This window comes from Cornus florida, unplaced genomic scaffold (genome assembly GCF_030987335.1).
Source record: "Cornus florida cultivar Cherokee Brave unplaced genomic scaffold, ASM3098733v1 CherokeeBrave_3.0.0_Hap2_Chr06, whole genome shotgun sequence".
NCBI classification, from domain to species: Eukaryota; Viridiplantae; Streptophyta; class Magnoliopsida; order Cornales; family Cornaceae; genus Cornus; species Cornus florida.
This window is the reverse complement of record NW_026775576.1, coordinates 105,485,412-105,501,946: the sequence shown is the minus strand read 5'-3', so window position 1 is coordinate 105,501,946 and position 16,535 is coordinate 105,485,412. Positions and strand designations below refer to the sequence as shown.

Genomic DNA, 16,535 nt, shown 5'->3' with positions numbered 1-16,535 from the left:
TAGCTTAATTTATTATTTTAATTTAGCCGATAAATTTGTAGGAATTGACAGCAGAAATATATATTAATATTGTATAAATTGAAGGACAAAAATGAAAATTTGATAAGAAAAACAAGCTAGCTGCTAGCTGCTGTCTATGTATTCTGACAAAATGAAGGAGACAAATACCCAATGAAGTAATACTACAACTCAATGGTCCCTAAATCATCTTTTACAATATTTATATATATTTTTTATACTTCTATAGAGAGAGGGAGAGTAATATGTATATTATTGATCCTAATACAACTTAAAATCATAAATTAGTCTTCTTCATAGCGAATGTTAAATATTCAAATTGTACTTTGACAAAAAAAAAAAAAATGTTAAGTCAAATTAACATAATGTGGAATATCACTTTTAAGCATTGTTAACACCCTACAAAATTATACATAATTCATCTTTAGTTTTATTGCATTAGAGTTGTGCTATATATAAATAGAGGTATATCCTTGTGAAAGCTGTATTATAAACTATAAGCAATTCAATCTAGCTTTATTTAATTGCTAATTAAGTTTCGTTAATTACTATTGTGTCCATAACCCCTAGAAATTGTTTCCTTGTTGGAAAACAAACAATTACACCTTTCATTATTGAACAAGAATGAAGTCTTTGCATTAATTAATAAACTAGTCTCCCTCAAAACTCATTGGCTGATATTGTTCATAATACCATAGAGGTCAGATCGATGCATTCATTTGAAATAAAAGAATGAAATGGACACACATGCATTTAATAGTCTAGGAGAGGGTTGGAGTTGGAAATATATGAGTGATTGGTGGAGGTAAGTCTCCTTAAAATCACATCACCCATGTTTGAATTAACGGAGCTAGCCCTATGACATGAAGGGTATTTTCGTAAAAAATAACAATACAAAAATTCTTATACAGCTTATGAATTTTTACATCATTAGTTTAATTTTTTTTTTGTTTTTGGAAAAAAACTCTATTTTTCTCTGTGTATATACATTTAATTAAATAAGTATATATCCACTTCCATGTTTTTTCATTTGTAAGTTTAAAAATAACTTTAGCGTAAATTGTAAGATACAATTGCCGGCCCGGATGTAGTAACTCACTAGTATTTGAGTTTATTTGAACCCAACGATATTCATAAGCTAAATTCTAAAAAATCAAGGAATACCTAATTATATATTTAATAATAAAAAAAAGTCTTGATCACCAAGCTGCCTAAAAAACCTTTTTTAATTTAATGGACATCCTCTGTCTGGATTATTTTATTTTATTTTTAGTCAAATATACTATAAAAGTTTTATTTCAATTTTTTTTTTTTTTTTTTTTTTTGTAGAAAGTAGGATATGTTTCTCATAGTTATAGATAAGGAATTAATGTTTCAACCTTCACTTAAAAAAAGAAAGAAAAAGGAATAATAATTAGTTAAAATAAATTTAAAACTTAAGAATTCGGAAAACAAAATACTATTTTTTTAAATTACTCAGGTACCAAAACATTGACAATAATTTTATTTTTCTGTAATAAGAAAAAATATATATTGTCAATAGTTAGCTCAACGCAATACATCAAACTCAAACATTTGTTCGCAATCTCCCTGGATCCCAAGAAGATGATTTGATTCTGATGGTAACCCAATATATAATTCTTAGTTTAGGATTTTATTGGTATATTTTGATATATAATTGTTGTTATCTATTTATTAAAACAAATTAATTAGATTTCTTTTTTATTAAATTTATATATATTTCCTACTACTATAATACTGAGTATTATTATTACTATTTCTCCTCTAATTATATTTTATTTTATTAAAATCTACTATTATAAATTATATTTTAAATAAATAATTTTTTAAATATTATATATTTCCTTCTCTAATTAAATTTCTTACTCTATATTATTATTGTTATTATTAGTATTTTCTATTACAATATTATTAAGGGAGCTGATATTGACTCTCCATAAATATACTCTGACACTCAACTTTCTGTTTTAGTAAATATAATGATTAAAGTACCCTTTTAGTATACAACTATGAAATTTATTTTTATCTTTTTGTTGTGTTGTGATTTGTTTACTCTGTGTACTAAAACTTAACTTCATCTCAGTGATCGAAAATAGTGAATCAAATAGAGAAAAAAGTTGTGTTGCATACTTGCTGTTATAGAAGACTCAGAAAAAATTAAAATTAAAATTCGCATATGATTTAGACTAAAAAGTTTCATTACATGAACAGACACATTCATAAAATTTGCTGGACCATGTGTAGATACACCTCCAAAAAAAGGTATAAACTCTTTAATGTAAATGTGCATAATTTTAGAAGACCAAATAAAAAATTTATAAAAAGAACAGAAGAGATTGAACTGACGCCTGGAAGAGTTGGAGTGCAAGAGGAAAAACATGGTGGCTCCAATGGTAGCGGGGCTAGCAGAGCCACCTAAGTTAGTGGTGGTGGTCTGTTGTCTCCACATTGATGTTTCTTCACTATTCTTCTTCTTTTGTATTGAACTTCTCACGGGTATTGGATTTGGATACCATTTAATTTTTCCAAAAATTACCCACACAATAACATAGAAAAAATTATTATTAGAAAAAAAATAGCAATTTCCAAGATTTTTTTTTTTATTCTTCTAATCTTAAGCAACTCAATTTATTTTCTACTTGATTCAATACTTTTTAACACTAAGATGAAGTCAAGTTTTAGAAAGAAGATAAGAGTTTTCCATTAAAAAAAATGAACAAAATCACATCACATCATACAAAAACAACGAGTAACTTTCATAGTTTTAGCAATATCTTTCCTAATCGACATAGGATACTGAGAGGCTAATTTGGTCATTATATTTATTAAAATAAAAAGGTAGAGCGCTAAAGTCTATTTGTGGAGTGCAAATATAGCTCCCTATTATTAAATATTTTTTTTAATATTATATATTTCATTCTCTAATTAAATTTTTAAATATTATATATTTTCTTCTCTAATTAGATTTCCTACTACTATATTATTATTATTAGTATTAGTGTTTTCTACAGTTTGTACTACAATTATTAAATAATTTTTTAATATTAAATATTTCCTTCTTGAATTAGATTTCCTTTTATGTTCCATTTGGTGGGAAGGAAGAAAATTGCATAAAAGGGAGAGAAGAAAAGATCACTGAAATATCTCTAGAGAAGAGATTATTTCATCCCCTTTTTTTGTTTGGTTAGATGGAAGATAATAGAATAAGATAATATCTTATTTTGTTTAGTAGGAGAGAAGAAGAGACAAAGCTCTAATTATAAAGAAAATTTTATAAATTAAAAATATTTATAATAGCCTTGTATTTCTTCTTTTGTACAAAGGAAGTTTATTTCTTCCTACCTATTTTCCCTCTACCATTCTTACTTCCTTCCTACCAAACGGAGCATTATTGAATTTCAGTAATTTAATTTTTTTATATATTTTTTTCACTAAATAGATTTTCATTTATTAAATTTCAGTATTTACTACTACTATATTATTATCAGTATTTCTTTCTTTAATTAAATTTCATTTTATTGAATTAAATAAATAATTTTTTTAGTTTTATATATATTTTTTTCTAATTAGATTTCATTTATTGAATTTCAGTAGTTTAATTTTTTAATATTATATATTTCATTTTCTAATTAAAATTTTTAATATTATATATTTTATTCTATATCAGTATTAATTTCCTACAACTATACTATTATTATTAAATAAATAAATAAGTTTTAAATATTATATATATTTCTAATTAGATTTTCAGTTTTTGAATTGAATAAATAATTTTTTTAATATTATATATTAATGTACTGGATTTCTGTATACTTTTAATAGTAATATAGACATAGATATAACTTTCAAAATATATATATATATATATATATATGTAGATATAGATATGAAAAGTTTGTGTTTGGATTTAACATGAAGGAATTGGCTTAATTAAAAAAGACTTGTGTTTTGTTGCCTCATAAAGATGCATCATGTCTTGACTTTTTTGATGTGCAAATAATTTTAAATTTTACTCATACTTATGTGAGAACACCTAGCACGAATTCCATGAATTAGTCTCAAGGTAAACCCCCAACACCCTTATTATCGAAATAAATAAATAAATAAATAAAAGTTTGTGTTTGAAGAATGCTCATTTATTTTTCTCCTTCAAAACCGTAAGGAAAAATGCTCATGGTTGTTTTTTGGTTTTTGCCAAGTCCTTCTTGGAGATGAGTATATTTACACTCTGGGCAATATGTGGCGACCCGCAAAATCGTTCAAATTCGTCCACATTTTAATAAATGATTTTTTTTTGGTAAGTTTTTGCCTAGAAATGATTTAAAAAATAAAAATAAAATAAAAAATTACTAATATTAACTCACTCAAAAAAAATTTTACCCACTCTATTAATAATTTTTGAATCCGTCAAAAAATTGGCTTATATATCAAAAGGTATATGTGTTTGGAGATTCGTGCAATAATGAACGGCCCAACAAAAAAGATCTTGCAGATTACATTACATCACCATGATATGTAAAAGGAGAGGACACACGAGGCTCTTGTTGGTGGTAACGTTGTGCACTTATGATGTTCTCTAAGATTTGTTTTGACGTGTCTCCCATTCCAAGACAGTCGTGCTATATACGATAATACGAAGCTGGAATCTTTATATTCTTGCTAACGTGCGCTAAATTTATTTATTTTTGTGCGCTTAGCATGATCAATGGTAATGTTTCACCATTTATTAATAAATTTCACTACGTATTGGTAAGAAAATAATATTTAACTACAACTAATTAATATTCAATTTTTTACTGGTTATCGCCTTATCGGCCCAAATAACACCTCTGATCAAAGAATCGAAATACATGAAGATAAGACAAGCAGGCTTGGCAATTATTTGTTCAAATTTAAATATAATCACCCTGCAGATAAGAAATTTATCTGCCTTGGAAGATCTGGATTTGATTAGACCATACATTAAGGGAAGCAACAATGAGCTTGTCCGTGTCCAGATGGTATAAAACAGAGGTCCTAGGTCTTTCTTACAGTCAAGTTAAAAACCAAGTTAATGTCAAAAACAGTGAACCCCAAAATTGTAACCTGTATACATTTGTTCCTAACATGATGGTTAGCAAACTTTATTCAACTTAAATTAGAGGTTCAGTACAAAGGAATAAAATATCCACCTAAATTTAGCTATTTTTCACTGACAATAATAAAATAGAACTTCCATACCTGCATTTTGCATTCTTTTTTTCGTAATCTTACTTGCAATCTTTATCATCACATAAGGCTCAAAGCTTGTTTCTGTACCAGAAAACACCCTTGTTTTGGTCACCATTGTCCGCTTCGACATATATACACTCCTTTGCTTCTCTATACATTGCCTTGAAAACTGGAGTCCCATCAAACTGGTAATAATCTCCGAGAATTGGCTTAATTGCCTTTGTGGCCTCCATTGCATGATAATGTGGCATCGTCGAGAACAAGTGGTGCGCTACATGAGTATCTGTTATATGATGGAACACCCTGTTTAGAATTCCATAATCTCTATCGACTGTTGAAAGAGCTCCTCTCATCCAGTCCCACTCGGAGGAATCATAGTGTGGCAACGAAGGGTGAGTGTGCTGCAAATAAGTGATCAGCACAAGAAACCCATTCACGATGAGTAATGGTCCTCCATACACACTCACAACCCAACCAAGTCCTTTTGCTGCCATAAGGCGGTAAAGCCCACTAGTGACAGCAAGAACACCAGCATCAGAAAGGTATATTTGAATTCGCTCACGATTGGAGTAAATAGGGCCATAAGGGTCATAGTGGCAAGCAAACCGATCATACTGTCGGCCTGAAACATTGAATAGCAAGTACAAGGGCCAGCCAATAGTTAGTTGGAGAATAAGTGTGAAGACTCGACCAGGCGGGTTGTTGAGATATTTGGCAAACCATGAAACTCCGGACTTGAGCTTGGGGACAAATACTTCATCACGGTCAAGGGAACCAGTATTTGAATGGTGGCGTCGATGACTATATTTCCAAGAGAAGTAGGGGACAAGGAGAGCAGAGTGGAGGATGAGGCCAACAGTGTCATCGAGCCATTGGTAGTCACTAAAGGCGTGGTGGCCACATTCATGGGCTATGACCCATATGCCAGTTAGGACACATCCTTGGAAGATCCAGTAAACTGGCCAGGCTAGTAAGGAGAGAGGGTCAGGAAGGAGGTGGATATAAGTGGTGGCAATATAATACAAGAGAAAGGCTATGGTGAGATCATAAACGACATACGAGAATGAGTGGAGAAGGGATCGCTTGAAACAATGCGATGGAATAGCTTTCTTGATCTCACCAAGTGTGAAAGGTGGCTTTGAGCAGGGTACTCGTTGGAGGACATCAGATTCTTGCTTTTTGCTCTTAGGGGGAACAGACATTCGACCACCTGCACCCATTGCTCAACAACCTTGGGAAAAAAGTATAGAACAATGAGTATAATACAATTGTTTTAAATGCAATTTCAAAAAGACCCTTAACAAAGAATAGCTTTTAATAGGTACAGAGGATTTAGAAAAAATAAAATAAAATATAAAGAGGCCATACCTGTAATAATTTGTTTAGGCAAGATAAGAAATGCAAATTAAGGATAAAATATTCAAGAAACAAATATGGCCAAAAATATCCCAGAATTATATGGAAATAAGCGCAAATGGAAAACAGTGTGCGATTATACTCAACTCCGGTGAATTAGACAATTATTTAACTCTTTAATTGACCAACTAACTTCATGAATTTTCAACCTCCAATATAACCAGCAGAAGTCCCTCGAGTCAATTTCATTTGTATTGCAGCTTCAGGAACTTCCCTGATTCTCAGGCTGGCCGAGCTGGGCCGCGCACTAAACATGTGTCATAGGACTAGTACCCTTTAAAGACAATGTCAAGCTTGGCAGTACAGGCTTGAATCTCTTGATTCATGGCTGAGTTTGGGCCAAACTCAGAAGTTTCAGACAGGCCTAGGTTCAAACCTGGCCCAGTCACAGAGGCCCATCACCAACAAACCCAGGATACTAACTGCTACAACTGAACCACATTAACCAAAAGTTTTTGTTTTTTTTTTGTTCGGAAGTTAACCAAAAGTTTTTGTTCCTGATCCAGAGATTATAAATTGAATCTATAGTGGGAAATTTTGAACTGCAAACACTATGAATTTCTTGAATTCATATGTCAACTAAAAAACCTATAATTTTTAATTGAGACTCTGATAAATTAGCAAACTTTACCATGTTTTCCAATGTGAAAATTTCACAACATTGGCTAAATTCAAGATAATAGATACCAAGGACTATAGCCTAATAATATCTCCTCAACCTCAAAAAGTGGAAGGTCGTCATTCAAGTCTCCATAGGAGCAATGGGTGCATGATTTTTTTGCCAAGGAAAAAATAAAGTAAAATAAAATCAAGATGATAACTTTTATAGAGCACTTTGAAATGCAGTCTACAAAGTAAACGCGCTAGTCAAATTTAAAAAATGTTGAAGCATGGCCTAGGTGGTCGTGTTAAAAGACATGCTAAACATCTGCATACTCCATTAAAAGAATTTACTTCTCAAGTATTCTAAAAAAAAGAAAATTTAGAAAAAACAAAAATAAATAGTCATATCAATTACAGTGGATTAAAGTGCCAAGAATCACTTTTGCTGAAACACAAAGTCAGAACAAAAAGAGCAATCATAAAAATCAAGCAGCATTATCGACTTGTATTTAATCTTTCTATGTATCTCAAATTATTTCTTCTTTTTTTTTAGTATTTGAATAAGATGGAGCACAACACAGTCCACCAGAATTCCACAGGTCTTTAAATCCTGAAAAAATGGTAGGATGACGTGTAGTCACCATGAGAGCGAACGTGGGGTAAGTCCACACAAGGATCACTGCCCATTAAGGAGAGCAATATGACAGGGACCAAAAGGTCCAAAACTCAATGAAGCGGAACTTCTTATGAAAGGACCCTATCAGCGATAAAGAAGAGCATTCATCAATCCTAAGGGAGTACAACCCCTCGGGTCGCTAGTTGGAGTGCACAAATTGAAGAAGGCAAATTGGACCTCACAAAATTAATGATACGATATCTCTTACCTTTTTGTAATTGTGTCAATACAGCAGTACTATGATAATGAAAGTTAGTAGAGAAGCTACCACTCAATGGTATACCAAAGGTGTAGACTTGTCAAACTTTTTGGTGTAAGAACCATCATATTAATAAGTCCAGCAACTTAGCGTTAACCAATGAAAATTTAAAGAAAGAAAAACAGGTAACCACAAGACAGAGGGTCAAACCAAAAATGTCGTATACTGTTTTAAGTCCCACATTCTAGTAGCAAGAAAAACAAACGGCTTAGAATGACCAACGAGACTGAATAAAACAGTATAGACACTGTTGAACAACACACGACCAAGATAGAAAAATGCAATCTATTGAACAAATTTAATAAAATAATAGAGCAAACAAAAATATTTCTATGTAATAATAGAACATGAAAAGTGCGATTAGGTGCATCCGGACAGTTCAGATGTGATTTGACTCAGCATTAAAAGGTATACTGCTCATTTTCTAATGTAAGCATGGAAAAAATGAATTTGCAAATTGACCTTAAATGTTCCTGTGTCCAATTAAAAAAGAGTAAAGCTACTCAAATTGGAACATAGACTAATTAAACAGGGGAAATGAAAATGACCAATAGAATATCCATGTTTGTTAGTTGGCTTATGTTTTTTAATTTGAAAAGCATTTTTCTTCAACATATTTTTGGTAAACCGGGAGCATGTGAATTGCAGCCCTAAGGCCCCTAACAAGTCTCCAGAGGTCCATGAAACTGAGTTAAGCTGTCTATAAATTGAGGGAAAACTGGGATCAGATGTTTTCTGCAACTACACATGAATGGTAGCCAGTTAAAGTAAAAATTAAACGTGTTGAGAAAACCAATCAAGCCAAACCCCTATGAAACAGGTAGAGTCAATCAAATTATAGTAGAAAAAAAAAACATAGATTTATTTTTTTAACAAACACATTATATAAGGGATGACCATTACAGGATGTCAAGCTTAAATTTAAAATAAAAATGAAGAAAGAGATTTTGTATTAAATAGTGTCAGATTTAACGAAAAAAAAAAAAATTGGGAGAGAGAGGGAGAGAGAGATGGCATCAAGCTCGATTATTCTGTTTGGTAGCCGAGGGAGGAAAAAAGGTGGGAAAAGGAAGATTTGGCACCTCTGGAATCAATCCTAAATACAAATAGTTGGCCAAATTGAGCTTAGCTTTTCATATTTAGATAAGGAAAACAACGCGAAGAATTAGATTCAAATTTCCTTTTCTTTATGCTTTCTCAGCAAACAAAGAAAAAAAGAAAAAAAGAAAAAAAGAAAAAAAAAGGCATATGAAAATAAAATGTGGAGTCTGCAAAAAACAAAGTTTGACATGCCTAAAATGAATCACACACAACCAAAAAAGAAAAAAAACCACATTGCTTTCATCATAGGTCTAAAGAATCAGGAATCTCTCGGTGTGTTTTTTGTCCTTTGTCTATCCTGAGCATTTACATCGTCAATGCAACAATTTTACATTGACAACGCAACAACTTTACATCAGCAGCACAACAATTACGTAAATGTGATAAATTCTAGATTTAATGGTGTTGTAATGTTTTAACACGATGTAATATGTTGCATGGCTACTGTATCTTTAATGTAAATTTGATGCACAAGTATTATCCGTTGTTGTATAAGTGTTGCATCTTGTGTTGCATAGCTGATTTGCTAGTGCACAGGATGGAGTAAGGTGTTGAGGATATTTTAATAAAAAAACTTTATTTATTATGGTTTATTATATTTTATTACCTATATTATTAGGTGTAAATATATCAATATGTGATACAAATTAATCATTATGTATACATGGTCATATATCATTTGTTGAGTGTTAGAGAAAGAATACATATTTCTACATTATTATATGAGTCTCTCTATTCTCTCTACTCTGCTCTTCTCTTCTCTTCTCTAAATATTTTCTCTAGTATTATTTGATACCTTGTCTTCCTTTGGCCGTGCCTGAAGGGGACACCACCTCGAGCTCTTGGGTTGTATTTTGGAACCGGTACTACCACCAACACCCGCACGTGGGGATGAACTATAGCCTTTAGGGCAGTGCCTAGCATGCCACTCTATCTCAAAGGCCAGTTTTTCTTACTGTTAATATATATATATATATATATATATATATTACTCATGTTTCTTCATTTTACTTATTAAAATTATGCTATTGTTCTTTCTATTGTTGCATAGAGATGTTATATGTTTGTTATTTGTAATTTTAGATTCTTGTTCATGGTATAAAATTTAGTCCCGTATTGTCTTTTTATTAAATGAGAAATTCTCAATGTATTATATTGTGCATCAAAAAATCAATAAAAAATTTCCAACATAAGGGACATGAGAGAATCAAGGTCCTAGCTCTAAAACCAGGAAAAAAATAATAATAATCTCCATGTGTGAAACACCGCAATCTCTCATATTATAATTAAAAACCAGAAAAATTAGAAGCTCAATTCTAATTCATTAGAGTCATTGACAGACTCAAATACATCAAATTCTATATATATCTAATTAAAACCTTTCTAAAATTTCACCTAATGAAAATCAATCCCATTCCACCAAAAACTCCGATCTTAAACAGAAATTGCAAATAGAAATTGAAGCTCAAAAACTAAATCGCAGTTAATATAAATGTGTGTTTATGTGTGAGAGATATTATTATACCTGAAAGAGAAGCTCTTTCGCCTTGTCCTCCGAGGAGGACTCTCTCTCTCTCTCTCTAAAATCTCTGAATGCGTTTCTCTCTAGTTTGGCCGTTTAAACGCCGGCCGATTATACTGGATACTTTGGCCAAAGGCCGGTTTTTATACGCTGGCGGAGTGGCGGCCTTTCCCTCTTAAATCAATGCCATTAAGCGGGTCCCATAAAAGACACGTATTGATGTGCGATGGCTCCGTAACTTGTTTCCCCGTGAAAAAGAATCGATCACGACCGTCCAAGTTAATGCAGGCAGATTACGACCGTTCGTTTTCGGAGATCAATATTTGTAAAGATTGTACGTAGCACTTGAGAGACGAAATATCTTAGGCTCGATAATAAGTGTAATGACGAAAAAAACCCCGATAAATGAACTCAATAGCATGTCCATGCCCATTCAAATGTAATTACCTCGATCCACCTCAAGGTAAATTACAAATATATCCACCTCCAGACTTCTAGCATGTTTTACTAGGTCTAATTCTACGTTAATCTTGCTTAAAGGGTTGCGGAGTCAAATTAATTGTTTAGTTGAATTTAAGTTAGAAATCTCAACACCCAAGGGGGAAAAAAAAAAAGGTTTAGACATAGCAAGGGGTGGAGGCAAGTGTTTATTTGTTTGGTTATTTGTTTGGTAAGGCTTTGAGAATTATGGGTGCAAATAAAATTTTTTGGGGATGGGTGAGTATCAACTAAAGGAAAAATATAAATAAATTTAAAAATTAATTATTTTTTAACTAATAAATTTTAATTTTCATCTCACTTATTAGCCACAAAATAATTTGTGATAATAGTTAATAATATCATCACATTGAAATTTCATTTTGGCAAAAATAAATTAAAAGTTTGATTATATATGGTTTTTATAAAAAATAACTAGCTAAAATATATTGAAACTTGAAGACCTAGGAATAACACCATACAAGTCTCAAAAATAAAAAATCTCGTATCCTTAAGAGCGAGCAGTGGCATGAATAATTAATAAAAATTCACCACATATATATTTTTTTGGGTAAGTAATTCATCATTTTAATTATTAAGTTGTTGAATAGAATTTTTCTAGATAAATGAGACAATTTTTATTGTATGATTAGGACCGGACTCAGAAAATTAAGTGGGGGCAATAGTAAAATTTTTAGTAATTTCAAGTGGGGACAAAAGTACCATTTTATGGGTATATGATTAAAAAAAAAAATAAATTAATAAAGATAAAATAGTATAAAAAGAAAAAATCTGATAATGCATTGGGCTCAAGAAATTAGTATGCCCAGTCACCAAATATCATAGCAAACCCCAAAGTTTTAGAATTTCTAGCAATGAGAATTCATTACGATGAAAAACTTTTGCGACCGTTCTAGTCTTTCCCTTAGCAATTTGAATTTCGTTATTGACCACGTGCAACCCAAATTTTCAAACATATTGCGTAAAACCCATGGTCAACAATTGGGGCTGCAAACTCAAGATGTAACTATAATCCCCATATTGCATAGACTTTGTTGTCACCAATCCATTTTAATTCAGAAAATACAAATTGAAAAATATTGTAATATGTTTTATTTTCTTTGTCTATCCTAATCCAACCCAAATTTGTCAATTATATCCTTTACCTAACACTCTCAGAGCATGAAAAAAAAAAAAAAAAAAAAAAAAAAAAAAAAAAAAAACGAAGAAGAAGAAAGAAAAGAAAAGTATTTTCAAAATTTTAACCAAACAACACATGTTTTCTAACTAAATCTTTCTTGACCAAAAGAAAACAACAAAAACAACCCATAAAACGAAAGTGCAAGTAATTGGTTATTCCGTTTATAACATTTTTATCAACAAATGCTTTCTCGATCTAACACATTTTCCATCCATAGCTCATTTTTTTCCCGTCCATCCATAACTTAAAAGGACTTTGCTTTTCACATTTATCATTCATTGAAATTACGCATTGATTTTGTGTCGCAGCAAAAGGCTTTTGATGTGTGACGCAACATGTTAGGTGTGATTGAATTTGAGTGATCAAAAGTATAGATCAGCTTAATATATAATTTTATTTTATTTTATTTATTTATTTATTTTTTGTTTTAACGTTAGCTTAAAAATTTAATTTAGTGCAAATAGATCCTCTGATAAATTTAAATCCTAAGTTTGACTAAATTACCCTTACTAAACCATTTTATAAAATATATAAAAATAAATAATTTTATAAAATGATCGAAAAAGACACTATAAGAGGATGCCACTCTCGTCCAAAAAACAACCCTAAAATTTTAATTTGGTACAAATTGGTCATTGACAAATTCAAACCCTAAGTTGACTAAATTACCTTTCCTGAACTATTTTATAAAATATATAAAAATAATAATTTTATAAAATGATCGAAAAATACATTATTGAAGGATGCCCCTCTCATCCAAAAAACACCCCTAAAGTTTTAATTTGGTGCAAATAGGTCATTAACAAATTTAAACTCTAAATTGACAAAATTACCTTAGTGAACTATTTTATAAAATATGTAAAAATAAATAAATTTATAAAGTGACCGAAAATGACACTATTGGAGGATGCTGGCAATTGGCAAGTAAAGATAAAATATAAAAATAAAGAGAAACATAAGAAAATAAATTTTTTCTAAACTCCGAAAACTAATGTACACTGATACTGAAATTTTTTTATTTATTTTTATTTAAAAAAAACAGTGTTGGTGTGCAAAAAAAAAAAAAATAGTAGAAAAGAGTAAATTAGAATCTCAAAAAATTCAAATCCTTATTCTACAAATTCTCAAAGTTTTTTTTTTTAAAAAAAAAAAATGTTTAGATATATATATAGAGAAAAAAGTTTTAAAAAAGAAGAAGATATATATGTGTGTGTGTGTAATAGTTATGCTTATATATGTGTATATGTATATCTATTAAAATTAAAGATTTTTTTTCAAAAGTAGGTGGGCCCGACCAATAACTTAAAAACATGACTAAAGGCCATCAGGCCATTATGCAGACATATATTTCTCTCTCTCTCTCTCTGCTTCCGGCCTTCTCTCGGCATCTCTTTTCTTTTTCTCTTTTTGTAATTTTAAGCTTTGATCTCATCTTCACCAATTGGATTTTGGTAGAACATTGTGAAGCAAAGTTGTTGAGCTCGTCGAGCCCGTTAATTTGATAGGAGCCAATCATCATTTGGTGCACTCTAGGGAGTTTAAAATTCTAGGGTTCTTGGGCTCAAATTGGGGGTTTTCAACAATTTGAGGTAGGGGTGTTCTAATCTACAACTTCTTAGCTCTTTTTGTGAATTTTGCCCCTTAAATTTGATCCTAAGCATGCTAATTTTGATTATCTAGTTTGTGGTTGAAGCATGTTTAATTAAAATGCTAAATGTGTTCAATGTATTATTTGAATTCATATATATGACTAGATTTATTACGGTGATTGAGCATGTTTGGTGTTGACATGTTGTATGTCCTAAGATTATGTATTTATTTATTACTTTGAAAGAAAATGATGCTATGGTCAATAAATAAATAAATAAATAAAAGAAATGAATGCTTATAAATTTCTATTAAATTGTGATGATGATGTAAATGGAATGTATGAAAGCCTATGGTTGAATTGATAAATTGAAGCATGCGCATTCATGCATTCATTGGGAAAGAAAAAGAGGAAAAAAAATGTTTTTTTTGAACAAACGAAATTATTTTGGGGAAAATATTTTTTTTTAAAGGAGTTTGTGAAAACCGGACGCCTAGAAGGCGCCTAGTGGTCCGTGGTGTTAGTGTAGTCTAGAAGGGATCATGGTTGAGCTAACTAGGCCGGATGCGACGCCTTGGAGGTGCCTTGTGGTCGTGGATAGTTAGTCAACCCTCCATTCGTGACGCCTTGGAGGTGCCTTGGGTCGGATTACACTAACGGTTTTGGAAGTTGAAACGGAAATGTTTCGGAAAATGGGGAGTAACATTTGCATATTGCACTTCATGACATTGTGGTAAACTTGTGATTGGGTAGTATTTGTTACATACTTGTTATTGTATTTAAGAGTGTGTGTTTCCTTATAGCATGATCCCTTTCACTTTTTTATCTATTCATTGTATGGATTCACGGGGATATAAGAAGTGTGTCTTAGACACTTCCTACTGACCTTATGCTCACCCCATTATTTCTAACATTTTTCAGGATATGGAAAAGAGGTGACGGACGACGATCCACCACGATTTTAGATAAGCACGGAGACTTATTTTATTTTTTATTTTTTGCTATCTTTTGTATTAAAACTCTCTAATATTTTGTAAATGTAATATTAACTAACTCGTAAAACTTTAGTTTAATTAGTATAATGTTGTAAGCCATGGACTTTTAAATTCTAACTACGCTTTTTGGACTGTAACTTGATGTAACCAAAGTATGTTCCTTGTTGGATGAGATGGGGGAATGGGATTTTGTATGTATGTAGTCACTTTGGAGATGTGATATAATATATGTATATTGCGTTGGGACATGATATGTTAGATTTAAGGCCCAGTGAGGCCATTGTATTTATTTTTTGTATTTCAACAGGTTGTTTAGAGACATTTTCTGCGGAGGTCATGCTGAAATTTTTATAGATTTTTATTATTATTTTGGTATCCATTTAGGTCGTTGCAGTGTGTGTGTGTGTATATATATATATATATATATATATATATATATATGGTAATGTGCACATAATATCCTTATACTATGAGATTAGTAACATATATACCCCTTTAGGCATTTTGGAAGAGTAAAAAGACAAAACGGGTATTACAATACTAATTTATGTTTGAGCGCTATTTTTGCACAATGTGAAAAGATTAGAGGTATTTTTTGCACACTTTTTCAAATAGGGATAAAAATACTATGCAAAATATTAGGAGTGTTTGCTGCACTTTCTCATGTATTATTCAACTAATAGATATTAATATCGTAATTTAAATATCACTTAGTAGAAAATTTCCATTCGATTTTTTCTCTCCTAAAATAGGCCCATGAACAAAATGGACCATCAAGCCCTAACGGCATTACAACCCAAACAAAGCAGCACATTATAATGGCCCAAATAAAAGTAATTTGAAACAAGTCTCTCCAAAGGGCCCACGGCGAAGCTAATTCAAGTAAGTTCCATTTGAAATATATATATATATATATATATATATATATATATATATATATATATATAATTGTGTTTTTTTCCTAGTCTATATTTAAATTAATAATTAGCTCTTATATAATTCAACTCATAAAACTTCAATATATATATATATATATAATTGTGTTTTTTTCCTAGTCTATATTTAAATTAATAATTAGCTCTTATATAATTCAACTCATAAAACTTCAGTATTTAGCTATCAGTTTAATGAAACAACCCCTTAATGAAGTCTTTGATAAAATTAAAAATTAAGTACTTCCTTTAAATTAAATTTCTAATACGTGTTAAATTAAGTTTTAAATAGCAATTGTAAATTAATAATTACTTTGAAATTTGTATGAATTTAAGTTCAGCGATGTAAAGTTTTTTTTACAAAAAAATTCACCAAGGGTATGTTTTAAGTGAATTTTATTCGTTTAAATGATATTCAAGTTATCGAGCATACTTAATTAGTTAATTATTTAATTACTAAATACTTTATTGAATTGTCATACTGAACTATCTAAACAATGTTGAACGGCTATCAA

General features: G+C 30.7%; 1 protein-coding gene across 1 annotated transcript; it reads right to left on the bottom strand.

The window, feature by feature from the left end:
- Positions 1-5,133: 5,133 nt before the first annotated feature.
- On the bottom strand, positions 5,134-10,979 carry LOC132313652 (delta(12)-fatty-acid desaturase FAD2-like). The gene is made up of 2 exons (XM_059812527.1): positions 10,831-10,979; positions 5,134-6,481 (listed from the first exon to the last, which is right to left on the bottom strand). Exon 2 carries the CDS (start codon positions 6,468-6,470, stop codon positions 5,319-5,321), a length of 1,152 nt encoding a protein of 383 aa, XP_059668510.1. The 5' UTR covers positions 6,471-6,481; positions 10,831-10,979; the 3' UTR covers positions 5,134-5,318.
- Between the last annotated feature and the right edge of the window lie 5,556 nt (positions 10,980-16,535).

Coding starts and splice junctions, on each gene's coding strand:
- LOC132313652 (XM_059812527.1), bottom strand. CDS start 6,470: ATGGGTGCAGGTGGTCGAATGTCTGTTCCCCCTAAGAGCAAAAAGCAA.